Raw genomic sequence first — 27,219 nt, 5'->3', positions numbered from 1 at the left:
GTGAGATGTCGACCTATGTATACAAATAACTTTCTCCATCCTGAAACGCATGAACACGCCTCCATGGTCACAGAACATGTTGATTGTTGCAGCTAGCCTCACTTCACCGCTGCCATACTGTTACACTCAGTGTTTATTTTTTTGCAGGCAGTGCATTATTTTAGAACAATGAACAGCCAATTTCACTGGAAAGGAGGTTCTATATTATCAGTCACGGCCAATCAGAATCAAGTACTCACCCAGATTCATGTTGATACAAACATGCAGCTTAGTGCAGCTTTAATAAAGCGTTTAATGAAATGTGACTTTATGAAGCAGTTTATCGTAAAGCACTTGTGTCTTGCGTATTAAATTCAACATATGACATCTTTGTCTCACACTAAAATAAATAGATATATTTTCACATATAAAATAATCAACAGACACATGGTTTTCACACACTCGTAACAAATTGTGTGATTGTGCTTAAAAAAGAAGAGAAGAAACACAGATCCAAAACATAAAATTGTCTGCCACCTAAACATATAAACACATTTGCTGTGAAAACACAACATCTTTCCTTGAAGGCTCGAGATTGCAGGAGGCTTCCAACTGCTCTCCATCCTCCGCCTCTAATTGGTCCAAAACGCCCCACAGACTGAGCGCGGCCAACATGAGTCTCATTTCGCTGCATCCGACGGAGCGGCTCGGTCTTCCCGCCGCGCGCCGCCGCCGCCGCCTCCCCGAGCAACGCATCATCCGCGCGGTGCCGCCGAGACAATCGGTCATGTTTCACCGCTCGGTAAATGTCCAGGGTGAGGTGAGTGCCGCAGGCGTTGCCTGACACCCGCGCGAGGCGTGCGCCCAATTTCCCATTTTCTGCCGCTCGCGTGAGATGCTCTCCATTTGTCATGGCGCGAGGTCTGCTTCCATGGGCGCTCTGCAGAAAGCCGCTGAACATCCAGGTAAGCTTCTGAGTAATCCCCCCTCGCTCCGGTGTCCAGTTGAATCCAGCCAGCCGTGTGCGTGTGTGCGTGTGTGTGTGTGTGTGTGTGTGTGTGTGTGTGTGTGTGTGTGTGTGTGTGTGTGTGTGTGTGTGTGTGTGTGTGTGCGTCCGCTGTAGCCCGCGCCTCATGCACTCAGGTGTCAGATGGAGATATGAGCGGCGAGGCGACACCACCTTTTTATACTACTTCATCCTCATTTGACCGTCGTATTGCATATGGATTAGAGGCAATTTGCAAGCATTAAGATGCATGCTTTTCCAGACTCATGAATCATAAAGTCACTTGATGCTCGACGGCTCAACCATCCTCCGGATCCTCGTTGCTGTAGCAACCAGGTCCACGATATGTCGGGATGGTAGCCCACAATCTCATAAAAAAAAGGAATACAAAATAAACTGTATCTGAGGCTGCAAAACTTTACGTTACCTTGAGTCATTCACTGTGTCCTCAGTCCTTCTTCGTGGGTTGCCGACACCACAATGAAGGCTTTACCATCACTCGCTTGGATTGAATGAAATCATGGACCTGTGACACGGTGCAGCTGCTTGTCCTCGTCATGGAAGATGAGCAAGAACGTTATGTAACGTGTTTGATGTGAGTGGAATTAGGTGGCTTTTGCTCATAAGTAGAATGAATCTCTGCTGCTATACGGGGAAATAAAGACCCTCAAGGACACGTGGTCTCAGGGACCCACATTTATAGGATCCACACAGTTAGATCATAAGTCCACTTGAGCACATCCCGGGGATGAAGTCGTTCACATCCAAGGCTCAAGTGCCTCATGCTGCTGCGTCATCACACCACCCTCTCTGTTTGATCTTTGAGACCTCGGGGCTGACTTTGGTGGAAACACGTGGGCTCGTCTAAGCCGCTGTCTTGACCTTCCCTATGCATTTCAGGGACAAACAAAAAAAATCAAGTGCAGTTCCTGGAGGGAGAACCAGCCAGTCAGCCTCCAGGGACAGCCACCCGCATCGTTCAGTTTTCTAGGCCATCTCAGCCTTCCAGTGACAACTTAAGAAGTGTCAGTCTGTGATCCTTGGAGAAAAGCTATTTCGAAATATAAAAAGCTGACAAGACCCGCAAATTGGAAATGTTGCTCTTGTTCCTATAGATTACATACCTGTGCACACAGAGAAACAACACATCGTCTCAGTTTGTCTCTTGAGTCTTCAAGTCATACTAATGAGTTCAATGATGGCGAAGTGCGTAAAAGCCTGTATCGTGCCTCTTGAAAGCCTGAGAGTCTGTGAGTCATCTGCTGCTGTGACACCCATTGAGACCATTTTCACGACGTTAAGAGATTTTCCCGCTCTGAAAATATGCCTTTTTGTCAACATGACAAAGACAAAGATCTCCTCAGTCTTTTTTTTGTTTTTACATGCACATTAGCGGTTACTTCCCATTACATGTAAATTGTCTGCTATGTTTTTAGTTTAAGATCACATAGTCGCTAAATACGCCTCAGTTGATGTTGAATCAGACTCAGATCGGAGATGATTCTGATGAGCCCCATTGGACTATTTTGCACAGGACTTGTTGGTTCAGATATTGGGGGGGGGGGGGGGGAGCTGCAGTCCTTGCCTGGACCGATTGTGTGTGAACACCATGGTCTTGATGTGAGATTTGCAGCATCAGACAGACAGAAAAAGTGATGTTCACATGTGTTATTGTCGCAATGTGTGTGTGTGTGTGTGTGAGTGTTGCTTTCTTTCTGTCTGAACTGTGATGAGTCCGATCTTTGTATCGTGTCCGTGCATCCCTTCCCCCCCCCCCCCCCTCCAAAGAGTCTGTGACAGGAGGCACGCTCAGCGACCTCACTCTGGAAGGCCGCCGTCCCTCTCCATCACACGCACAAAACCGCACGCGCCCAGCCCCGTCCATCTTCTGTTGCTTCGTTGTCGATGCCTTTCTCGGCTCTGCGCGGCGGCCCATTAACCGGCAACCTCGGAGGAATAGCTCCACAATCATACATAATGGATGACTGGCGTGCAGGCTGCACAAGCCAAGTATCAGAACTGTGATGCTGCTCTTGATCAGCTTTGATCTCCGCTCTGCATCGGCAGCGCGGCATCCGCTCGCGCCGCTGACACCGTGCAGCGCAAGTCTTTGAAATCTGTACGACTGAACCTTCGTGGGTTGAGGTGTTTTTTTAAAAGACACAGGCTTCCCCAACAGGGCTTGCGGTGCGGTTGTTAACTGAGAAGAGAGTTCAACCGGTTGGAGGCCGACCGGTTCTTCCCCAGCCCACCCCAGCACACGGCCACAGCTCCCAGTCAGTCTCTAATTAATAGCTGTCACAGCAGCCACGATCAATATCACCTCATTAGCCGTGTTTGTGTAATTCTCTCCCTTCACATAGGGTCAATACATAATCCCAGACAGAGATAGAAATGCATCGGTCAGAGTTGAAATGAAAGCCACAAACGGCATCGATTAGAAAAGGGGCCGAGCATCCATTTGTTTCCCCCGCGGGGTGTTATTTCCATAATGCTTTTGTTGTTGATGCATTACACCTATGGAAAAATCAATATGGAGGTACTGGCAGCACTCGTGCGGTCACTGCTTTTCCGTTTTCTGTGGGCCAGCACGGACGGTCAGATTTGTAAGTAAACCAGTCAATAAACAAAGCAGCAGAAACCGTATTTAAATAGGATGAGTTAAATAGCTCGGTCATTGATCATTTCTGAGGGCTGTTTGTGAGATGATTTGTATTGTATGTCTACAATAATATATTGGACTCATTTCTTTAACAGCGACATCAGCAGTCAGAGAGTAATCTATTGAGGAAAAACAGCATGTTTGATTTGTGTAGACTTGTGATTAAGATAGGAAAACATAAAACGCACAGAAGGGGTCAGAATCAAAGATATGAGCGGTAATTTTGACTGAAATACCAATAGTTCATTATTAGTTGATTTTTTAATCGTTCAATTTACTCAAAAGAAATGTGCTGATTGTTTTTAAGAGTTGTATTCCTAAACTTAAATCATATTTTCTGTACATTCTGTGAATTCTCCTTTCTTTAGAAGGGACAAATAATGCACATTGTTATGTTCATACATGTATTTTGGGTTTCAACTATAACATGTCTACATGCTAAATGCAAACATACAAAAAAACACTTAATGCCAGTGTTAATATAGCTGTATTCACTCTCCATCTGAAACTCTACATTTTAGTGCCTGTCTCTTTAAAACCTTTACATCACCCTTTAAATGAAGTTTTAAAGCCTTCTTCACATTGCCAGAATATTGTTATGGTGGTGAAATAAAAAAAATCCCTTCATTATAATTCAATATATTTGTATTGTATTGCCCAAAAAGAGTTCAGCTGCATTAATCAACAAGTGAACAAAGCAATACATTTAGCAGTTAAGGACACATATAATTACGAAAGACTACAAAGAGCTGCCAGGAGAGTGGCTCTTAAACGTAGTTATTTAAGGTGCCCAGAAAGAATGTGTCTGCTATGTGTAAATTGGTAAAACATTGACCAATTGCATATGGTTTATATGTCATTGTTGTGTTTTACAGCAAAGTGACCAAAAAGTTAAATACAAATAATGCAGGTTTTATTCTTCAAATTATCAGAAATAGCATTTAAATACAATCCTGTGTGTAAACTCCTCACAGTGTTCAATTCTCAGAAATAGATAAGAGAAAGAAGAAGAAAAAAGACGTTCTTTGAAATAATGATGAGCTGGCAGAAAAAAACACATGCTTTTTCCTAGAATCCGTAACATGAGATTAAGGACCACTGTTTGGGGAGAAATTAGATTACAGAGTGACATATAGTGGCTGTCTGAAAGCTCTATTTCTATATTATCTGTGGGAGATCCATTTAGAGACCGATACGAATGTAATCTCTTCGTCAAGACTGAAACGACACCTCGCATCTTATGCTCCTAAGGAGGAGAGTGACCAACGAGCTACTTTACATTTAACAGAGTGTTACAGAAACAACAAAAAAGAAAAGGTTGTGCGTGTGTGTGTGTGTGTGTTGGGGGTTGGGGTGGGGGAGAATAGAGATTCATATCCCAATAAAGATAAATGGAACTGAAAGGGGCCGACAGTAGAAAGGGGGAGGGGGGGGGGGGGGAGTCCATCCCTGTCAAGTGCAATAATCCATAACGGAAGTACGGTTAAAAACTACCGCTCTTCTCCAATTGGAACGCTGCCATTATTGATCTAAGCAGACTGTATTCATCAGCTGGAGAATTAGAAAGAAAATCAAAAGACACGGTAATGAGGCTCGAGTCGCTCTAAATGTTCCACTGTTGCTGAGGCAGACCACAAACACCATTTACTGTTAATTACTGAGCACCTATTTAGAGATAGGGCGCACTAATGATGCACTCTGAGACACAACTCACTTAGGAGCTCATTTGTATTCCACTAGAATTAGGACGGATTAATTCATTTGGAACAGCGATGTCGCACCGAAGCTTCGCACGTGATCTAGCCAAGTATGCAGGACTTAAAATGTCTTAAGTATAAATAAATAAATGCATGAATATGTACAAGAATAAATAAATAAATGCTTAAATAAATGTATAAATAAATAAATACAAGAATACATAGATGCTTAAATAAATGTATAAATAAATACAGGAATGAATAAATATAAGTTTTACCTAAACAGGACATCATTAAAAAATATATATTTCTACATTTCATTTATTTATACATTTAATTAAGCATTTATTTATTCCTATATTTATTCATGCATTTATTTATACTTAAGAAATTGTAAGTCCTCCATAGCCGAGTGACGTAAACCGTTGACATGTTTCCAACAGGCCAAATTCTCCTACCTGCATATGAAGTACCTGTTCTTTTCATGGCTGGCGGTGTTCGTGGGCAGCTGGATCGTGTACGTCGAGTACTCGTCCTACACGGAGCTGTGTCGCGGGCACGACTGCACAAATTCAATAGTGAGTATTCGAGTGCATGATGAACCCACCCACACCATACTCATAATATTGTTTTCCCCCTCCCCCGTTACCTTTGTGTGAGCTGACCAATATTTCCATCGTATTTTCCAGTGTGATAAATACAGGAAAGGAGTCATCGACGGCTCGGCCTGCAGTAGCCTTTGTGAGAAAGGCACCCTGTACCTGGGGAAGTGCTTCACCGCCAAGCCCAAAAGCCAGGTTACTTTCATTTATTTAAATTTTTTTCTTTATCAAACATTCCTTTCCAGTCTGCTTGTGGCAAATCCAGCTGCATCTCAGGCCTACCCCTGTTTATTTATTTGTAGGTGTACTCTGGGAGCTGGGGAGACCTGGAGGGAGTCATTAAGTGCCAGATGGAGGAGGCTCCTCGTTACGATTTGGGGAGTGAGATGGAGCCGAGGAAGGCGTCTGCGGCCTTCGACAAGCCCACCAAGGGGACGTCTGTGGAAAAGTTCAGAGAGATGATCCTCAACCACCTAAAGGTCAGGAGGCCTTTCATTAAAAGCTGCTGCTGGTAACTTTAAGAACAAAAACAACTTGATGTCCTATTTGCTCAAATTGTCACGAAACCCTGACGGATCAATAGGTGAAAAAATAAATCAAATGAATTTGTTTCCACCCTTTCCTTTTCCTGCTCATAATGACACCTGCAAGATCCCACTGCACCCAAAGAAAAACTACAAATCAGACGTGGAGTCGCTAACGCAGCAGCCAATCACTGCTCGTGAAGCTGTGAAAACACGCAGCTACGATCAGATGAGAGACTGTGACTCTTTTCCCCCAGAATCTTTCAAATGCCATTATAGGAGCATTACAACACAATTATTTTCATTCTCATGTACTACAGTCAGGATAACAATCTAGAAAAGTGTCTGAAAATACTCTCGTCGTTCTCAGGACTTCCTGATGCTCACGGCACCAAATTCCACAATGGACTTTTTTTTTTTTAAAGGGCTTTTGTGTACTCTGCACCCTCATATGTTGCAGAATAATTTAAAACTCAAAGAACTGATACCACTTACTGCTTTAAGATATAAAAGAAAAGAAATAGGCAGGTTCCCAAAAATGTAAAGGTTTCTTAGATTAACTCGGTTATGACAAGTGTTTCTAAACTTTGTTTCTTTTAAAATTGTCTTGTTCTTTTTTTTTTACAGGATATTTGTAGTGAAATAGCATTTACAGTTTGTTATGCTGAAAATATTATTTTACAAAAAGGAAATACACAAATGTATAACTTTGTAGAAAACACCACACAAGGATGATGTTTTTTTTTTTTAACAAGATGAACACAAGGAGAAAAAAAAAAAAGACAAAACAAAACAAAAACATTACACAAACTTTTCCCCATCCCACCCCTCCACTTGTATGGCTCTGTTTCCTTTCATTTATACATCTACAGTTTCCCTACACCCATCCGTACACATTTATATCTACATAAACCAATACAACACTCCCAACATATACATCACTGTGGACCCCCCAAAACAAAACCCAAAAAATAAATAAAAAATAAATAACCTGCAGCGGGCTTAATTTGACGCCGGTCCAGGAAGGCTCACACCACCACGATCAGCCAAGTCCAGAGATGGCAGAATGTCTATGAAGGGGCCCAGATGTTTCCAAAGGCTGCCTGCTTCCCTCACATAATATAATATCTTTTAAACTGTGTTTTTATGGTGCTGCCAGCCTTGGCCAGGTCACCCTCGAAAAAGAGATTATTAATCTCAATGAGATTTAAATAAAGGTTTAAATAAATAAAATAAACAAATACAGTAAAAATATATATTTTAAGTTACCAGCTGTGGCTTTAAACCCGATATCAAATAGAATCCAGCATCGAGTAAACTTAAAAGCTCTGGATATTTTCTTCTTTCCTTCCACAGGCTAAAGTGGGGGATCAGGCCAACCTCGCCGACCTGGCGACCCAAGTCTTGTCCATAACCGACGCCAACAAAGACGGTCACATCTCGCTGCCCGAGGCTCACTCCACGTGGGCTCTGCTGCAGCTCAACGAGTTCCTGTTGGCGCTGGTCCTGCAGGACAGAGATCACACGCCCAAGCTCCTGGGCTTCTGCGGAGACCTGTACGTGATGGAGAAGGTGCCGCACTCCCCCCTGTACGGCGTCAGCCTGCCCTGGGTGGTCGAGGTGTGGATGCCGGCGGGCCTGCGCCACAGCGTGGACCAGTGGTTCACCCCCTCCTGGCCGCACAAGGCCAAGATCTCCATCGGACTCCTGGAGCTGGTGGAGGACGTGTTCCACGGCACTTTCGGCAGTTTCCTCATGTGCGACGTGAGCGCCGCCAGCTTCGGCTACAACGACCGGCACGACCTCAAGGTGATGGACGCGCGGTACATCGTCCCCGAGGCCATCTTCCAGGAAGACATCAGGCAGCAGCGCTGCGAGGCGGACGAGGACTGCGTGTACGGCGCGGACTGCCTCACTTCCTGCGACCTCACCAAGCACCGCTGCACGCCCGAGGTCACCAGGCCCAACCTGGCCAAGGCCTGCGAGACCCTCAAGGACTACGTCCTGAGAGGGGCCCCGTCGGACGTCCGGGAGGAGCTCGAGAAGCAGCTGTACGCCTGCGTCGCACTGAAGGGGTCGGTGGAACAGATGGAAATTGAGCACTCGTTGATTCTGAACAATCTGAAGACTTTACTGTGGAAGAAAATCTCCCACACCAAAGACTCCAAATAAAAAAATAGACAAGGGGTCCAGGGACAGATGCTTTTGTTTTTAAAATAAAATGTTTGACCGTTTTCCCACTGAGGAAAACAGAAGTATGCGATTCCCGTTTGTAACTGACGTTTTATCCTAAAAGCGCTGGTCGATGTAAACTTTCATATTATAGCACAAGTTGACTTTAATATACTCGAGCAAAATGAGCACGTGCAATTTTTCGGAAACCGTGACAGTATCAATAAATTTGACTCATCAACTTTGGCGAGTGCTTGCTTAACCTTTGTTGTGCATCGTTTAGTAGTCGTCAGCCCTTTACTTTTAGATTTCACCTTCGAGAAGGCAAGTCAGTTTGCTGAAATTATATTGAAATATTTATGAAGGAAATCTGCCATTGAGCAGTTTCCTTTGAAATTAAAAAGGGGATCAAAAAAAACAAACAGATAAGACACATGAAGGTCAATACATAAGCACACGTGGGGACTTCACTCTTTTTCGATAGATTTATTAGAACAAATTGCCACGTGAGGAACGGAGCAGGCCGACGCCTCACTCGGCATCCTCCTTTTCCTGAGCGCGGAGGAAGCTGGCCTTCTTCTGGGCGACGCGGTCCTTCCTCTGGGCCAGAGAAAGCTTGGCACGGTTCCATCTAGGCCAGACCAAAAAAAGCACAATTAGCATGGGCAGTCGTCTTTTTGTCCATTCCTGGTGTCCAAAGGCGTAACTTGCGAACTGGATTGACTGAACAAATCAGCATTTCTCACCTCTTCTTCTTGACTTCTTTGGGCACCTTCTTTTCATGGATTGGATTCTCACGAATTCCAGCATGAGCCTTTTTGTACATTTCCTCAATCTGAAACAAAGTCAACATCCGATTTCATGGTGCAATTCGAAACACTTTTGGCAGATAAATTCTGACGAAATGGCTGGTTTTATAGCCAAGAAATTTAACATGACGATTTTAACTGGACATTTGTCATGTAGTTTCAAAATTGTTTGCCCTTTTGGTGTCCATGTCCATGCATCATGTCACATGATGTCACAAGCAGTATAAAGATGTAATTTCTAAACTTGAGCATTTTTTAAAGTAGAGAACAGCTAAATTTAACTTCTTTTGTGCCAACTGTTGGAGGAGCTTAGTCAGAAATGCATTAAATCCATTTGACTGGATGAATTTGAAACCAGAGGCGACTGTTAGTCAGTGGTTAGTCTTTAAATCAGAGGATCGGTGGTTCGATCCCCGTCTGTGCTAGACCTAGGAGCAAGACGGGTAACCCTGAATTGCTCCCTGTAGCCACGTCTATAGTCTATGATTATAAGTTGCTTCAAAAAAAGTCAGCTAAATTAAATTTTATGCAACTCGGGGACAAACATTCATCCTCTGTGTATCAAATTTTTTTTTTTTTAAAGACTCAATGATATGAAACATTACTCCACAACACAGTCTTAAGATACGTGTCCGGGACAATAGTGTTGAGGATGAGGTCAGAGTTGTAGGAATGTTTTACTCAAATGCAAATTTGGAGAAGCTCAAGCGTGTTAGTCATTGCGATTATGATGCTCATGCTTTATAAAGACAATTTACTGGGACCAACGGAGCCTCAGCACAATTACACAGGGGCTATGGCTGAATGTACGCTGTGTTAAGAACTGCAAGCTGCATCCTCCATTACAAGCACCAAACACAAATTAATTATGTGCTTGTTAATGAGGAGGGAAAGGATGCGATCGCTGTGCCATGAAATCGTCCTCATGATGAATCGCCGACAGGCAGAACCTGCCACTCATGAGACCCGTCGATGAACAGAAGCTCTTGGGCCGCGACGCGACTCGTTCACATCTGTCCAGATGCAGCGAGCATCGTTTCACAACGCCCGACAACTACTCACCGCCTCAGGGGCCACGCCGTTCTTGATGAAGCGGGAGAACTGCTTCTTGTACGCGTCCTCGTCCTCTTCCAACAGGTAGGTCATGTACTCGGACACGTTGACGCCCATGATGTGCTTGCGGTGAACTTCGGCGTTGAACTCCTTGCTCTCTGTGTCGTAGCCAGGGAAGCGCTTGGTGCTGGGGGGGAAATAAACATACAAAACAGGTGACTCCCAGCAGCTTCAGTAAGCATCAACATGACATTGAAAATAGGCAGGCAGACTTTGTTACATTACATCAGTGCACAATAAACACGGCGCTGCGTTGCAGTGCGCACGACTCGTGTGCATTATCAAAACGGCGTTGCAATAAATTCCGTCGGGGCACCCATCTCCACCGGCGGCGCAATGACGGCGCCTCAGCACGTCGCCGGCTTTCAAAAGCCTGCTGCCGTTTCCTGGTTTCCTCGCGGACGCAAGCAAACCGCTCAGGCCGCATTTAAACGTAACCCTCACACGGGCCGGACGGCGTCCACACGTGGCCACAGATCCACCACACTGACACGCAGAGTGCTGCTTCTCAATGCAAGGTAGACACAGGTGGCCAGGACATGGCATTCTGGATCCTTTTGTAACCGACTAAATGTTTTAGTGTAAAGTCTAAACTGCGTCTTTGAATCATCTGAATTACAGGCAACAGAAATGAGTTTACCGCAATCCAAACGGTACACATGCCAAAGAACACCAGATATTTAACGGCACAAACAACCCTAACATGTTCCAATTGCCTCTGGAAGAAGTCTCACAGGAGGAGGGCGGGGTTGATGACTGAAGACCTCACAGGCCTCGCCACTGGACAAGCAACTCAACAAGTAGCATTCAACTTGCGCCGGAGCCTTTCATACGACCTTCCTACTCAAACCCTCTTCAAGCGTTTACTGCGATTCCCTGAAAGCGTCCGCTTACGACATCTGTCAAATCAGCATCACTCACATAAACATGCCTTGAATTACATCCGCAGCACCGTGACAGACGAGTTCATCCCAACTCAACCGCTTCGTTCACTGCTTTACAATTTCAATATCAAACGTCAACCGATTCAGCCATGACACTGCACTTCAATTTAGGAGCTCTGGAGTGCCATTTTTAATTATAAAAAACATATTTGGCGGCCTTTTTAAACGGGCTTTTGTCACAGCAAACAGTTTGACTCTGTATGAAAGTCAGGCGGTGATACTGATAACATTAGCGAGGGCTACGGGCAATTAAAGTGTCCTCAAATGCATCATTAATGTGATTTAGACTTCTTGGAATATCAACATATTTATCATTACAAATGAAAAGTTCACAAGAGCAAAGCACCAAGCAGCAACATTGAAGATGTATCTAATATAAAGACCCATTTATTAAGTATTCGACATCTTAGGGTATTTTCACCAGTCTGCTCAAAGTTCAAGGAGGTCAAGAAAAAAAAAAAAGGACATCTATTTAACCGAATCCCATTTTTGGAATGAGACCGCATTTCTCACGCAGCATCCGCTCCAGCCTGACGTACCTGTGTGGGATGGACAGGCCTCCGTCCACAGCCCCCTTCAGGGCGCCGAACACCTTGTTGCCGGTGGTGGTTCTGGCAAGTCCGGCATCCAGGTAGCAGGTGAACGCGCCTGGCTTCCCGTCGACGCTCTCCACGTTGAACTCGTCGCCCGTCACTTCGACCTGGCCTTCGTACACCTTGTCCAGGCCGAACTTGCTCAGCAGCTGAGGACGCAGAATTAAAGGAACACAAATAAGTCAATCAAGATCAACACCAGGCGCAGCAGAGTCGTGCTCTCGAGTTTGGCCTCGATGCGATGAAAGCATGTAAAGAGGAGAGTGCGCGTACCCGACGGGCCAACAGCAGCCCAGTGCTGTAGGCTGCAGCGTAGTTGGTCAACCCCACGGTGACCCCGTACTTGGGCAGCTCGTGCGAGTAGGCCGCGCACACGATCATGTCGCCCTCGATCTTGGCATAGGCGATCTGCGGGGCAATCGCACGCAATCAATCCAAAGAGCACGCAAGCATCACACGTCTGGGTCTCCATCGTTTGCCTTTTTTGCACAGCCACACAACACCATCAGTTCAAGGGTGTCGTCGACGGGTCAAAGTTCAGCGAGCGCTCACCTGGCAGCAGATGTTTCGGTTGGAGAACCTGACGATCATACGGTACTTGGGTGTGTTGTACTTGTTCTTATCTTGCACGACCAGGCGCTTGCGGGCGAAGTAGTCAGTCTTTCCCTCTGGAAGAGAAACGCACGCGTATTTAAAAATGATAGGACGCTCATTTTGAGATGTCACTAAGCTCTGGCATGACTGTCGAGGTGTTTTTACCTCTCCTCCTCCTGAATTTGACCTGGTACCTCTTGAAGTAGGACTTGTTCTTCACTACTTTGACAAAACCCTGCATGTGGGGGGGGGGAGGAGGGGGAGAGACACGCATCAACTTAGTGTCAGGGACAACACGGACAGCCACACGCGCTAACGTCAGGCTAGCTCACAGTCGTCGGCTGTCAACGTCAGACAGAGCTAACGTTAGCCAGCTCGACCAATGGAGGAGGACGGGGAGCTAGCAGCAACCACAAAACGAGCAGATAGTGAGGTGTATGATATGGAAATCTCGGGGCACGCGGGTTTAGGGGCTCACTGGTCACACGCGGAGGGAATAAATCACAGGAAAACACTCAACAGGAAAAAGGGAAACATGGGAGTCTGTGGAGGCGGCCGTTTAGGCCACGTTGAAGCGGACCGGGCAGAGCGTCCGCGGGACTCAATCTATCTTCATCTGAGCGCCAGCAGCATGTTCGTCAATGTCCGACAGCACACAGCGCACGAGGGATGTCTTAGGCGCGCATGGGGACACATATTGGGACGAATTACGAACCATTTTTGCAGTCTTTCTGTCTCCTTATGAAGGAGCCCGGAGCCAAAGACTGTAGCTTGACTCCGCTGCACTGGAAAAAAGGAAGAGACACCATGCGCATGCTCCGTAAATAGCGCGTCACAGGATGAGCCTCCCAGGCACCATGCTGCACAGGTTTCGAGACTCTGCCCCCTATCGAGCCGGGGCGGCTATTTACCCAAAATAACACCACTCATCTGTCAGGGAAATTAAAAAACAGGTCTAATTGTGATTCAAATCTGGCTATGGTGTATGTTGTAGTTGTCATATTTACATCTTTAAGCCAAGTTCTTCTCGTGGATTTTTTTCTGGCTTTCACTTATAACATAACATATTCCGCTATTTTAGGACACAATGGCGTTTCAATTCCTTTAAATTGTTTTTATAGGATTCAACTTAAAGAAAAGGGGAAGATTGTGGGGAGTTATCAGCCACATATTCACTTTCAACTTTCAGCAGGCTTGTTTTTTTTATTCATTACATACTCTTATTCCCTCCATTCGATAAGTTGTCAAAAACTCAAATGAAGGTTCTTCACCTGTTTTGTGCACACATTATATATTCGTCGTGTTGTATTTACAATGTGTGCAGCATTCAATTGGTTTTCATTGTGAGAACAGTGGTAGTGTGAGTCCTTGTTGTTTTGTGTTTTTTACATGTCAGTGTCACATCAACCTAAAAATGTGTCGACAACAGGGTTGCAATGTGATACAGGGAAGTGATTCAGAGACAATCCTCCATCATGGTCGGCCTCTATGTTGTTTTATATTGTGATATCAAGTTCTATTGTTTAAAAAACAATTAAGGGGTACAGCAAAGGAAGCATCTGACACTGTGACAAAGATTATATTAAAATAAAATGTTGCCATAAATCAAACCTGGTCCTTGATTAACATGTTTAACAGTAAGCTGAATACACACAGAGCTATTCAAGAGACACCACAGTGTCAATGGCTAAATCTATTAACGGTTGGCACATGTACACTGAGACAATGAGCTTTTGTACAACACAGCCCCAAGTTCTAGTGTGGCCTTCACTCGTTTCCCGTTCCTTTGTTTTGTTTTCTCTCACATGAGCGTAACACTCCGACTCTTTCGACTGTCCGAAGTCTCTCTGCTGCTCCCACGAGACACTTTCTGTAGAAAATGCCCTCTCTGGTATTGATTTTAGATACTCAGTTGTCTCTTAGACCAGCTCCTTAATTTGAAATGGAAAAAACATGTTGTGTTTTTACACCTGCCCGAGTTTGCAGATGCATTCATGTCATTATGTTACAGTGCAAGTTGTTGTTTCACTTTATAAATGATTTAAAATATATATATTTTTGTTGTATTTTCACCAATATTTTCACAATAAAAGAATAAAGAATAAAAAAACATACAGAGCATACAGAGCATACTACATTCAAAATTACAGAAAAGTACACAACAAGTTAGGACAAAGAAAAGAAGAAAAAAATACACAAGTAAATGAATTAAATAAATAAAGTAAATAGATAATTTCCCCATCCAAAGAGAGAAAAAAGTAATTAAATATTGGTGCATAGAGTGATGACACAGCACAGAGATGCCGCTATGACACAATGCATAATTCAGAGCTCCAAATAGTTAAAGTCCTATGGTACCGTTAGTGTTGTACCCATGTACTCCAAATAAGGGTGCCAGATATTAAAACATAACTTATATTTCTTTCTGAGACTTCCAGGTCATTGCTATATACATTTCCTGGACACACATCAAGCAATTTATGCTAATTTAATTTGGAGCTTCATCAAAGACCCATTGAAAGTTGGGAAGTTTCCCACTACACATAGCTCAGGTTCCATTGGAAAGGTAACCCCTGTGACCTTAGTTAAGGTAACTAAAATATATATATAAATAATAGTATGTTCTTCTATCAAGAGTCTGTTTACAAACTTCTTGTAGATTATATCACAGTTTTAGAGCCCGGCCGTGACACTATTCAGACGTTTCACATTGCATTTTGGAAACTTTACATGTCTAGTGATGTGGGCTAGCAAACCATCAGGAGTTTGAAATTGTAACCGATATCAAAATGTGGATAGAGCATTTCAAATTTGGCAGAAGTCAGAATTAGACAATGTGTTTCGGAAACATGAGCCACCAAAAGGGAGTATCTCAGACTCAAATCACTGTCAATCATTATGTCACCAAGTGACATGAAACCTCACCTTGAGATTTATTGAAGTAGACAGACAAACAGATTTAACCGGCTAATAACAATGGAGTAATGGCCGATAGTTTTATTGGTGCCTTTTAAAATGTTCAGTCAGGTGTTGTTTCCCACTCCAGTAGAAGAAATCTAGCATTTTAATTTAGCCATTAAAAAGTGCATCAGCAGAGTGCATTTGAGGATATGGGTGTGACTCCAAACAATGCGAGCACAGTCACAGTTAATACGTACATTTAATCCCTAATGCCACACAATGATTTTGATATTCGCGAACTCACCCAACAACATCTAATGTTTTCATCATCTATTTTCATTCCATTTGAACTATTTTAGGCTCAGTGACGATGTGAACCTCATTACTGAGAATTACTATGCCATCCTGTCTCCGTAGACGTCTAATTATTTAAGCCTGACAGCCTGAGGCGTGATTGTTGTGACGGTGTATCAGGTTCGGTGGCCTACAGTCGCCATGGCGCTGCCAAGTCTTTCCTACAACGTCAGCTGCTTTTCAGCTACTTCAATGAACAGAGGAGTGACCAACAACTGACAAAAGACATGCGTCACTGCTCCCGTAAAACCTGAAAAGTAGGCTGCAGAACTGTACGGTATGCTTGTGGAGAAAGTCGGCTTTCTCATATTTTCACCAGAGCCAGGATGTGTTTTCAACACGAGTTTCTATTGACAGCCATCCTTCAGTGAATGCCAAGCTGTGTGAAGCTATCAAACGTAGAGAAGGAGCTCCTCGTCGGATTATAGTTCATTTTAGATTATTTTATTCCAATTTAGGTTCATGGTTGTATTCTTTTGAGGAATAACCACTGAGTACAAAACAGAGTTTTCATTTTTTCCTGATTCAACTAAGAAGACAGCCTGCCTCAATTGAATGACCGCTGTCGCAACGGCATTCGTTCTTCCAGCCTATTCCAACGGAAGTGTCTTTTCTCAGAACAATGAACTTCAGGTAAGTGATTATAGGTGAGATACTGACTAGGAAGCCTGAGACCTATAGTGTGCTGGGCTTAAATTTAACTGTTACTTCAATAAATCTCAAGGTGAGGTTTCATGTCACTTGGTGACATAATGATTGACAGTGATTTGAGTCTGAGATACTCCCTTTTGGTGGCTCATGTTTCCTAAACACATTGTCTAATTCTGACTTCTGCCAAATTTGAAATGCTCTATCCACATTTTGATATCGGTTACAATTTCAAACTCCTGATGGTTTGCTAGCCCACATCACTAGACATGTAAAGTTTCCAAAATGCAATGTGAAACATCTGAATAGTGTCACGGCCGGGCTCTAAAACTGTGATATAATCTACAAGAAGTTTGTAAACAAGTCAAACAAATGAGGTCTACCCTACAGGTGGTGCTGTAGCCATAACTGAAAAAAATGTCAGTGGTGCTGGCATGCCCTCTGGATAACCCTAACGACTAGTGTGGCACTCAACCGGTTGTTTTTAATACATATGTTACCGAGTAGCCTACAGTGGTTCAACCAGGATGACCTGCTTGACCTCACTTTAGTTCGTTTACTACCCAACACCAGATACTTTATGTGACATAGTCAAAGGTTTGTTTGCAACAAAGTGATTTGAGCAACATTACTACACTCTTCCTTCTCCTTCCACCCACAAACAAATATTTGTACATTCAGCATTTCCTTTTTCCGAATGGCTACAAATAAATAGCCCAGTTAAAGGTTTCTGGTGTGTAGTTACTTATCACGAACACTAGATGGCGGTGCTGAGTCGGGTTCGGGCCCAGGGCGCATGCTCTGTGCGATGTAAACAGTTGGTAGGCCGCCGCGGTCTGTCCGAGCTCTGCAGACGTTTGTGTACACGTATGAGACGGCTGCATGGGCTGGACCAGAGAGTCAATGGGAACGAGCTAGCTCACTCACCACTGGCTAGCTTTCAAGTGGAAACTAAGCGATGCTAACGTGGGAAGAAATAGCTGATGTACTCGGGTAAAGTGGTCGGAAAGCAGTGTTTTTCTTGTAACTGTGGGATCATACTTTGGTGCATGGGAAGCAGACGACGTTTGCTGTGGCTGGTTGAAAACGCGTCAAGGTAAAAAGATGTTCTTGTTGCTTTTTTTTCACCTTCGGGCTCCGACTAAGTACTGGAGTGAACACTAACTCGTAAAGCGACTTAGAAGTTACCAACGTATGACTCCAAGTGAACGGTGTGACATTACTTCCAGAAAGTAGACGGTGTCAAGACTGAACTCTTGTCTTTACTTAGTCGCAATATTAGGTTGTGTCGCTGGTTTACAGTCATGTCATTGTGAGTCTAGCTTAAAAGTTTGAGGGGAAAAACTAGCTAATTAATTGGCTCGCGAAGGGCTCCGTCTATCAGCTGGAAAGAAACTATAATGTACGTGGATAAAAAAAAAATTCTCCCGCTGCTCGGCAAAGTCACGTTAACGTACCGATGTAAAACTACTGTAAACCTACTTTAAAGTACTTTAAACTACTGTAAACTACTGTAAACCTCGGCGAACTCGCCAACGTTGGAGGCTTCTGGGAGGAAAAGACACCGCAGACTGTTGCATTTGATGCCAGTTCTCCATTTCAGCTCGAACACCAGCGAGCCATAAAAGGCGCAGAGACATCTCCTCTGTGTAAAGCAGCGGTCCTCTGTTAAAACTGCCTTTAAACTAACTGTTGTTGGGTTTTTGGGGGGGGGCCAAGGGCATCGTATATAGCTCGAGGCATCGGCTGTGTTCAAACCGAAGTTATATTTAACTCAGACTGCAGAGTTACAACAACAACAACAACAACGCGGCTGTGTGGCCAGATATTTAGTTTAAACTTTTTAAAACAGCAGAAAGTACTTTTTGCTGGTTTAAATATATGCGAGGATGAGGATGTGAGAGGAAAGGAAACGTTCCCGCTGATGCTGTTGTGAAAAAAAGTGTTTTGGTGAACTTGCTGATCATGACTTTAACACTGTATATCTCTCTCACACGTACTCTGTACTTCTCACAGCATGTCGATCCAGCAAACTGGGGAAATTGGATGTGGGCTATTGATATTCAGAGCAACTACATTCCTCCCTTAAATGTAATGTTATACTCTCATCAGATTCCTCACCTAGAACCTCATCTTTTTTCATGAGCTCAGAGGCGAGAAAGCACATTGTGCTCCACCAATGACTATAGCTAACAGGAGATGGAGTGGAAAAGTTCACTGTTATTTTAAGTATTTTTTCTTGCCAAAAGGAAATAAAGAAACACCCTGGAAGAAATCCTATTAGGATTCCCTCATAGGGAATGAGCTTATCATGCGTAGTGACACTTCTATTGGTGTAAAATGAGTTTCCTGGGAGGTCATGGCTGGCCAGGCGCTTTATGTAACGAACACCTCCCACTCGCTTGCTTGTTTTTCGTGCCTGTGCGACTAGAGATGAAACCTTCACAAGCTTTACTCCTTTGTGTCTTTTATACTTTGCTTCTACTTTTCAGTCGTGTTATTTTGGGAGATCTCACAACAGGAGAAGAAACAGTTGAGTGACTGTCGAGGCATCTGTCGAACAAAATGAGTGCAAGTAAAAGAGGTGAGCTTTTCAAGTCATGCCACGCGTGGACACACCGCTGACGTAGCCTGTGGAAGACCGTATGCCAGTCGAGGATGCAGGCGGTGGAGTCTGCACACGCTTTCGCCGCCGAGCAGTCCGTGTGTCAGATTGACCCGAGCGGTCACTCCCACAGAGTAAACTAGCCACGGCTAAATATTCCGTGTGCGTGTTATTGCGTGCGTTGATACCCTCACGCAGCACATGGACAAAATGTTTCCCCGAAGACAGCCATGCTCTCTCCTGCTGGGCCAGACGTTTTCCGTTCTTCTTTCCCTGCTTAGAAGTGGCAAGCGATGAAAGGGAAGCAAGAGCAAGAAAAAAGCCCCTCGGATGACGCCGTTAAAAAACCCCAACAACCACCGGATAAACTTTTACACTCGCTGGGGCAGAAGAGTCTGCAACAGTCCCCTTTTGGGATCCGTTGGGTGCCGTGCATTTTGAACCGGGAGAAAGGAAACGCTTCTCTGTTCTGCCGTCGGCCTTTCTCGGTTCCCCAATCGTCTCGTGGCGTCGTTCTCGCCGAGGTTTTCTCGCTGCCTCGCTGTGCGTTTCGTTAGCGATGCACGCTGCGTCTCGGCTGCCCTTCTGAGTTCTTTGGCAGACGAAAGCAGGAGCGACCTCCCGTATCCAGGACTCAGAGGGATGCCTTGCTTCAGTTCGCGGGGCTCGCTAGAAGGAATGTGTCGCCACCTGGACGCCTCTCAAAGCCTCAAGGCCCCCCCCCCGTCCTCCTGGCTAAGTAGAGGTTTTGGTTGCTCATATTTTGGTCCCTGAATTTATGTCATTTTTAGTCTGCTTAAAAAAGAAAGAAAAAAACTACAATAAGGCACAGTGGCATTTGTTTTATTCCCCTCCCCCCCAAGGTTTTATAAATAGAAAAATCAATGAATAGGGTTCATTCACGAGATACATTGATAATCAGATTTAATAATAGCACACATAAACCGGGCCAGGTCCACGCCGTACCTCCACATGGTTCATCTTTTCTCTCCACTTTTCTCAGTTCGTGAAGACACCTCATGCCCTTACATTTCCTTTTTTGATTTCCGAGAGAAAGTTTACAGACACAATGCTGGCCTCAGTGGCCTGGCTCAACGAGTCAACAAAATAAGTAGAGCTGGCATAGGGCGAAAAGAAACACAGGCTTTTTAAAATTAATGTTCCCATATACCACCAACATTGCCTGATTCTTTTCACAGAAATAACAGAAGTAATTCTTCGATTTCCTTAAAGTTAATTGCAGTTCTACATAAGTGGATTCATGTGGCTGTGAGGAAGATGAGATGTCCTGTGACTGTCGTTTCTTTGTAATCACAATCATGTTTTAATTCATTGGACTCCCAGAATTGCTTTTGCCGTTGTGCCGTTGAGATGGAAAGTGTGCTGATTGGTATCTGAGTCAGAGTGCACTGCACAGACCCACAAAATATTCCGGCTCTGTGATTTACGTGAATTCAGTCGCAGCGAGTAAATGCTACCTCCGTTTTCACATTTGCTGATTTATTGTTTGTGTGAGCAATGTTCTGATTTTTATGGACAAATAAAAACGCTCTGAAGATCCTAACACAGCGACGTAGACGGATATCATAAGGGATGCATCCCAGTTTGAATTGTCTGATTTTAGGACTAGTTGATGTGAGACAGCGATCGGGGACACGTTATCCGTGAATCAAACTGGAACGGAACATTTTAAGAAATCAAGGAAGAAACTTTGCTCGCTCAACTAGATTTTATCCACAAAATATGCAATACAACAGGGTTCGTACGGTCATGGGAAAGTCATGGAATTTCAAAATGGTCATTTCCAGGCCTGGAAAAGTCCTGGAAAAAAATTTAAATCAGGAAAGTTTTGGAAAAGTCATGGAAATTTGTTATCACATGTTCATTTACGCCGAGTTTGAAATCATTAATATGTTTTTTAAAGAAAGACGCTCAAAATATAAGTACGCAACATTTTCTAAAATGCAACATTTTCTAAAATGTTCATGTATATACCGAGATTTCAGTTTGGTCATGGAAATTTGGTTAAAAGTCATGGAAATCCATTGGTCAAAATGTGTAAGAACCCTGATACAATCCCACAATACTATTACAGTGACATAATGATAACAATACCCAAGGCTCACTGCTTTGTCTTCCACTGATTTTTAAAAATATGTATATAATTTTTGTAATAAAAAAAGTATCTATATGCATATTCCACAGACCGTTGCTGCTCTTAATATCCTCTTTTCTACAAAGCGAGTGTTGCCTTCTATGGCCTAGTTGTCATCGCGGTGTCATCTGGCCAGGCTCTTTTAATGCAGCCGGCCTGTTGCATCTCCAGGGTGTGGATCTGTTAGTTTAGCTGCCGGTCGTGTCGTCGTGTCGATGGAGGTCAGTCAACATGCCCCCCCGCAGTGAACGCTCAGGAACAGGGTGTTGTTATGAAAACAGTTCAGGTTTGGTGGACCAGCTTCCTGTTTTCTCTCCATTTCAGACTGGACTAGGCACAGGCAACACCTAGAATGTGTAATGTAATATACAGTAGCTTTAATGCCGCACCATTACCTTCGCATTGAAAATGCGGAAGGTTATGTTTTGATCGCCGTGTATTTATTTGTGTGCGTGCGTGTTTGCGTGTTATTCGCATAACTCAAAAAGTATTAAACCGAATCGCATGGAATTTGGTGGGATGATTGGTTATTATCTGGGGACCATTTGCTTAGATTTTGGGATCGATTGAGTCAAAGGTCAAGGTCATGAAAAGGTCAACATCTTCTTTTTACCATAGCGTGGTCAATTTTTATCCAATTGGCATGCAACTAATGCCAATTGGAGTTCTAGTTTATCTTGTTGAGTGTTTTAAACTAGGTGTGCACTACAGTCTGTTTCCTCCGGTTGTCTTTGTGACATGTGTTTGCCTTTATTGCAGTCGATGGGTCAGCGTGTTGCTGCAGACGCGATATGTGGGGAGAGGGGGATGACATGCAACTACTGCCGACTACTGTAAAACCTGGGACGCTGCGTTTATCTTGTATGCGTCATAACCACTGGGTCATGAGAACGCCCTGTCGGCTGCAGCTTGTCCACTTTAAGAAATAATATATAGTTATTGGTCCTGTTGCCTACTCCTGCACACACTTCTCATCAACGCTATCACATTTCATCATCGTCCAAACAGTTCTCTTAAAATCTGATCTACGGTACTCTATATTTGTATCTACAAAGATAACCAACTGTTAAATACACGTCCAACTCCATCTCCGTGTGGTAACCGTTAAGTCACTCGGTGTTTGTCTACAGGACGGTAAAAAACACCGCAGCTAAGATATTCTCAGTCTGTAACACTCTTATCACCACATTTACCACAAAACCTTTCTCTCTTCTTCTCTGCTGTGTCTCCGGCCCTCTGTAGGCCTGATACTCACGGAAAAATGACTCATCATTTCACACAGAGTGAGAGAGTAAGAGGCATGACATGTTTAGCCTTGTAGCAGTATTCAGACTTTCAGAAGGCTGTACAACTAAAATATATCTATCTATAAAGATATAGACTACTATATCTTTTTTTTGTTTCCTGTGTGAGGTGAATTTCAGATCGAGTTTCTTTTTTTTGTGCTGACCACGACCTGTTGTACATTGATTTCAGCAGGAGACTCAAATAAGTCCTATAATCTCTAGTGGAGCACTTTGACCCTTCCTGACGGTGTGATCGGCAGATGACTTCAGCGCCGGGCGTCGTTGGACCGGCCGAACGTCTGAGGAGTGGATTCCCGTCCGGGGAGCAGTTGTGACAAATTAATTGTGTTTTTTCCTTCTTATGCGTGGTTCTCTCTGAATAAGTACAGACTGGATTTCCTCATGGATTATGTTAGCAGCTGAACGCAGATTGATTTGGAATAGCAGGTAGGAGTGTCTAGACGATTCCCTGCATTCATCCTCTCCGTGGTCTCTCTTTATGGACCATTGCCGAGCGCCGATCCAAGTACTTGTCTGCAATTTGTCGGGCTTTTGTCATTACTGTGCGTGCCGAATGTCTGAAGTAGGTTATTGGAGCACTGACGGAATGCTTTCAGGCATGCATATAGTAGTCAGTGTTTCCCCTAGGTTTACAGCTTCAGGGGGGCGGGACTAGTGCCGCCGCTAGCCATGTTGGTGCCCTAAGCTTAACTCCTTCACGATGCCCCCCCTGAGAAAGGAAAGGGACCCACGGCGAGCGGCGCCGTCTCTGCAATGACATGCTGTTGCGTAGAGACGATCAATAACAGACGTTAAGTTTAATAAAAGAACAAAGACGTCTTTAAGAAAAGGATCGTACATTACTTCTGCTGTAATCTGGCGCGATAGAGAAAATTACAGGGTGGCGGGTGGAGATTTCAGGGGGGTGGGCCGCCACCCTGATAGAATGGTAGGGGAAGCACTGGTAGTGATGTGGCCTGTTGTGCAATAATAATCTTCATAAATTAGCTCACTTTTTAAATTGAGTGAATTGATTGTCAATCAATCCACCATCCAACACTATATATTAAATCAGCAAGTCTTGGCATCAGAAAGCGAGACATTCATTTGCTAACACTAGGTTAAAACTTCTTGGCTCGATTTTAAGACTATACCGACTGCTGGATCTGTGCTGCCGGTGCCTCTCTAACCAGACAAATTATGAAGCGCTCAAAAGGTGTCGGGATGTTATGATGTTCAGTAGCTGCAAGATAAGAACGGTGGGACTTTTTCTTTAAATGGTTTTGCCAGATATTTTGTTTAAATTTGGTTTGATTTAAGCGAAGCCAAGCTGACGCAGAGAGAAGTTAAGAAGCTGTCTGCTTCAGGTTGGACCGCCCTGTGAAGTGGATGGAAAATGCAAAAAATATCCCCCCCCCCCCCACCCAAAAAAAGAAAAATACAGCCCAAATGTTATTGCTGAGGTGTCATTGGTGAATGTGTCTCCATCCCCTGCAGGTGGCGACAGACAAGGTTGCTGGTAAGCTGAGTTCTACTCTCTCATGGGTGAAGAACTCGGTGTCCCACACGGTCAGTCAGATGTCTAGCCAGGTGGCCACGCCCACGTCGCTGCAGACCACCTCCTCTTCCACGTCTCTGTCCTCGCCCGCCGTCTCGCCGTCCTCGCCGCCGCAGCTCAGTCCCGACGATGTGGAGCTGCTCGCCAAGCTAGAGCAGCAGAACAGGTGAGCAAGTCTCACGGGGTTTGGTAACGCGTCTTCAGTCGTCGGTTCCACAGAGATGGACAACACAGGCGGGCTTTTTGGCATATAAGCTGCTTTTTGGGATTGTTTAAAACAATAACAATTGGGGAGTCTGTATGCTGTGTGTGAGAGGCTGGGATCATTATTCTATGTGGAAGGCAACATAAAGCTTGAATTAAACATTGTATTCTCAACTTTGCAACAAAATGGAACTTATAAATACAAATTTACTCAATTGTTATGATTAAAATAATGGTGTCTGATTCCGTTGGGCAATTGTCATCAAATCCTGACTCAGCTATTTTGAGCGGAGGACCTTTTGTTCTTAAACTGTTTATTATCATTATTTAGATTTGTGGTCAGGACAATAAAATGACCGTAGTTGTAGTTCTAAAAGCTTTGAGGCTTCATCCCCCCCCCCCCCGTTGTCACCTTTTTCACCCCTTATGAGTTTGCAGGTATGTATTTCAGGCTACATCAACACTAATACATTTTTGTTTTAAAACCGAGTTTTAAAACCCAAAACGATCTCTGTCGTTTTCGAAATGATCCCCGTGCCCACGGAAACCTTCTGAAAACACATATCACATGACCATTCACGTAGACCGGGCATGCGCCTGACAGTGTAAACAGGAATCAGATTGCAGAATTTAACTGCACAACAGCTGCTAAGTAAAGACAACAAAGCAAGTAACACTTTAAATTTGTCATCCTTGATGAAATTATTCCCTGGCGGGTTTGTTTTCTTCCATGAAAAGGGTCATGTGATCGGGGCCTTCACGAATCAGGGAAAGACATTTCGGGACGGCTACGACCCCATCAGCAAAGATATGTGTTTTAAAAATAGAAACGTGGAAGTGTGGATAATGGCCTAAGTCAGTATCCTTGTTGCTGAGACGAGATACGTTAAACTTAACTGTGAAGGGAATCTTTTTGTTGTTGTTGCAGATTATGAATGAAATGACGAACGTTTTGAAAAGTATAGTACATGAAGGCTGTCCAATCAAAAAATCTGAACTTAAAATATATATTTAATAGTGGAATTCGGACCCATCCAATTTTGATTATTAATTATAATACTGGCATAGTACTAAAACGAATGACTGGAGTGATTAAACAATTTACATGACTTTTAAAACTGTAATACAAAGTTCTCAAAAAAAAATTGTTTGCAGATTTGTATCCACATTTTCATGTCAGTATTCAAACCTTTGTTTTATGTTGTTATTATTTTCTCCTTGACTGGCGTAGAATGATTCTGCTCATCCCCCCCCCCCCCCTCCTGATCGTATCTGCACACATACCTTCAGGAGAGAGAGTGACGCCCAGCAGGTCGGGACTTGCCAACTCGCTGACTCGTAAAATATGGTCGGAAGAAAGAAAAAACAAATCTTGAGTTTGACAAGTTCTGGAGGATTCTTTTTATTTTTGGGGAGGTTTTAACTCGTCTGTTGAGAAAGTTTTGTGTTTTTGTTCCTTGGGGGGGGGGGGGAGGGGCGCGTGCATTTTATGTCATTGTGTGCTCTTTGCAGGTTTTGGAATTACTTTGTTTGTCAGTTATTTGCTGGCTTCCAGGTGTTTTACCCAGTTTGGCCTGGACCGAAGTGAAGCTGTGTGTGTCTCTGTGTGTGTGTATCTGTGTGTGTGTCTCTGTGTGTCTCTGTGTGTGTGTGTGTGGCGCCGTACGTGATGGCCGCTGTGTTGCGAGCTCCCGGATTTTGTAGCAGTTTTTTTATATTTATTCTTCTTATTGCGACTATTTTTGCACAAAACGTTAGCAGCCGGTTAACGTACGACAGATGCACACTTCTGGAGATTGGATCGGCAGTTGCTCGCCGCCTACCAGAGTTTTTCAACTCTTACTCGGACGTCCCGCCAGGAACAGTAGCGGAACTATCTCCGTCCATTTTAGGCGCGATCTCACGCAAAGCCGCCGACGGAGGGGAAGCGAGCTGGCGTGCTGGTTAGGCTGAGACGCCGAGCCAATCGACCCCACTACCCACCATTTTACTGGCAAATGTACAGTCTTTGGACAATAAGCTATGCGAGCTACAGGCTCGTATTCAATTCCACCGGGAAACTAAGGACAACTGCATCATCTGCCTTACGGAGACATGGATGTCGGAGGATGTTGCCGACTCAGCCATCGAACCGGCGGGATTTTCCGTCCACCGCAAGGACAGAACAAAGACTCTCTCTGGTAAAGATCGTGGAGGGGTATGTCTCATGATAAACAGATCTTGGTGCAACCAAAGTCATGTACATACTCTCAAGTCGTTCTGTTCCCCGGACCTGGAGTACCTAATGCTCTTGTGTCGACCATTCTGGCTATCAAGGAGTTTACAGCAGTCACCGTAACTGCTGTGTACATTCCGCCTCAAGCTAACACGGACATAGCGCTGAAGGAACTCTACGGGCGATCAGCGAGCAGGAGTCGGCACACGAGGCTGCTTTTATTGTGGCGGGGACTTCAACAAAGCGAACCTGAAGAAAGTTCTCCAGTTTTACCAACACATAAAAAGCAACACGAGGGGAGCGGATCTAGACCACTGCTACACTCCTTCCGGGATGGATACAAAGCCCTCCTCCGCCCACCGCTCGCAAATCGGACCACCGCTCCATCCAACTACTCCCGCCTACAGGCAGAGGCAAGCAGCAACCAATCGCTGTGAAGGAAGTGCAACGCTGGTCGGACCAATCGGAGTCTATGCTACAGGACTGTTTTGAACGTGCGGACTGGGATATGTTCAGGGTCGCGTCGGACAACAACGCCAGGGAGTACGCGTCCTCAGTCACCGGGTTCATCAAGAAATGCATAGATGACGTTGTTCCT

General features: G+C 44.3%; 3 protein-coding genes across 9 annotated transcripts in view; 2 read left to right on the top strand and 1 right to left on the bottom strand.

Annotated features, from left to right (window-relative positions):
* Positions 1 to 161: 161 nt before the first annotated feature.
* LOC130194080 (divergent protein kinase domain 1A-like) lies at positions 162 to 8,888 on the top strand. Its single transcript, XM_056414964.1, has 5 exons — positions 162 to 944; positions 5,788 to 5,922; positions 6,034 to 6,141; positions 6,249 to 6,425; positions 7,827 to 8,888. The coding sequence occupies exons 1-5, from the start codon at positions 891 to 893 to the stop codon at positions 8,640 to 8,642; spliced, it is 1,290 nt and encodes a 429-aa protein (XP_056270939.1). The 5' UTR covers positions 162 to 890; the 3' UTR covers positions 8,643 to 8,888.
* A 225-nt stretch (positions 8,889 to 9,113) lies between these two features.
* On the bottom strand, positions 9,114 to 13,509 carry LOC130194081 (60S ribosomal protein L5-B). Its single transcript, XM_056414965.1, has 8 exons — positions 13,411 to 13,509; positions 12,861 to 12,930; positions 12,654 to 12,769; positions 12,375 to 12,509; positions 12,048 to 12,250; positions 10,514 to 10,691; positions 9,389 to 9,477; positions 9,114 to 9,273 (listed from the first exon to the last, which is right to left on the bottom strand). The coding sequence occupies exons 1-8, from the start codon at positions 13,411 to 13,413 to the stop codon at positions 9,174 to 9,176; spliced, it is 894 nt and encodes a 297-aa protein (XP_056270940.1). The 5' UTR covers positions 13,414 to 13,509; the 3' UTR covers positions 9,114 to 9,173.
* A 3,963-nt stretch (positions 13,510 to 17,472) lies between these two features.
* The window catches only part of evi5b (ecotropic viral integration site 5b), a 34,153-nt gene continuing 24,406 nt past the window's right edge, over positions 17,473 to 27,219 (top strand). For 3 of the 7 annotated variants that reach the window (XM_056414102.1, XM_056414099.1, XM_056414097.1), the window contains exons 1-2: positions 17,474 to 17,694; positions 24,142 to 24,368. In XM_056414102.1, the coding sequence (XP_056270077.1) occupies positions 24,223 to 24,368 (146 nt within the window). In that variant the 5' untranslated portion in view covers positions 17,474 to 17,694; positions 24,142 to 24,222. Of the gene's footprint in view, positions 17,695 to 19,090; positions 19,183 to 24,141; positions 24,369 to 27,219 lie in introns of all 7 variants that reach the window. The other 4 variants (XM_056414101.1, XM_056414100.1, XM_056414098.1 and 1 more) reach the window with 3 other exon arrangements.

The sequence above is a fragment of the Pseudoliparis swirei genome, chromosome 5, assembly GCF_029220125.1.
Source record: "Pseudoliparis swirei isolate HS2019 ecotype Mariana Trench chromosome 5, NWPU_hadal_v1, whole genome shotgun sequence".
Lineage (NCBI taxonomy): Eukaryota > Metazoa > Chordata > Actinopteri > Perciformes > Liparidae > Pseudoliparis > Pseudoliparis swirei.
Note: the sequence above shows the minus strand (reverse complement) of the source record. Positions and strands in the feature narration are given on the sequence as shown.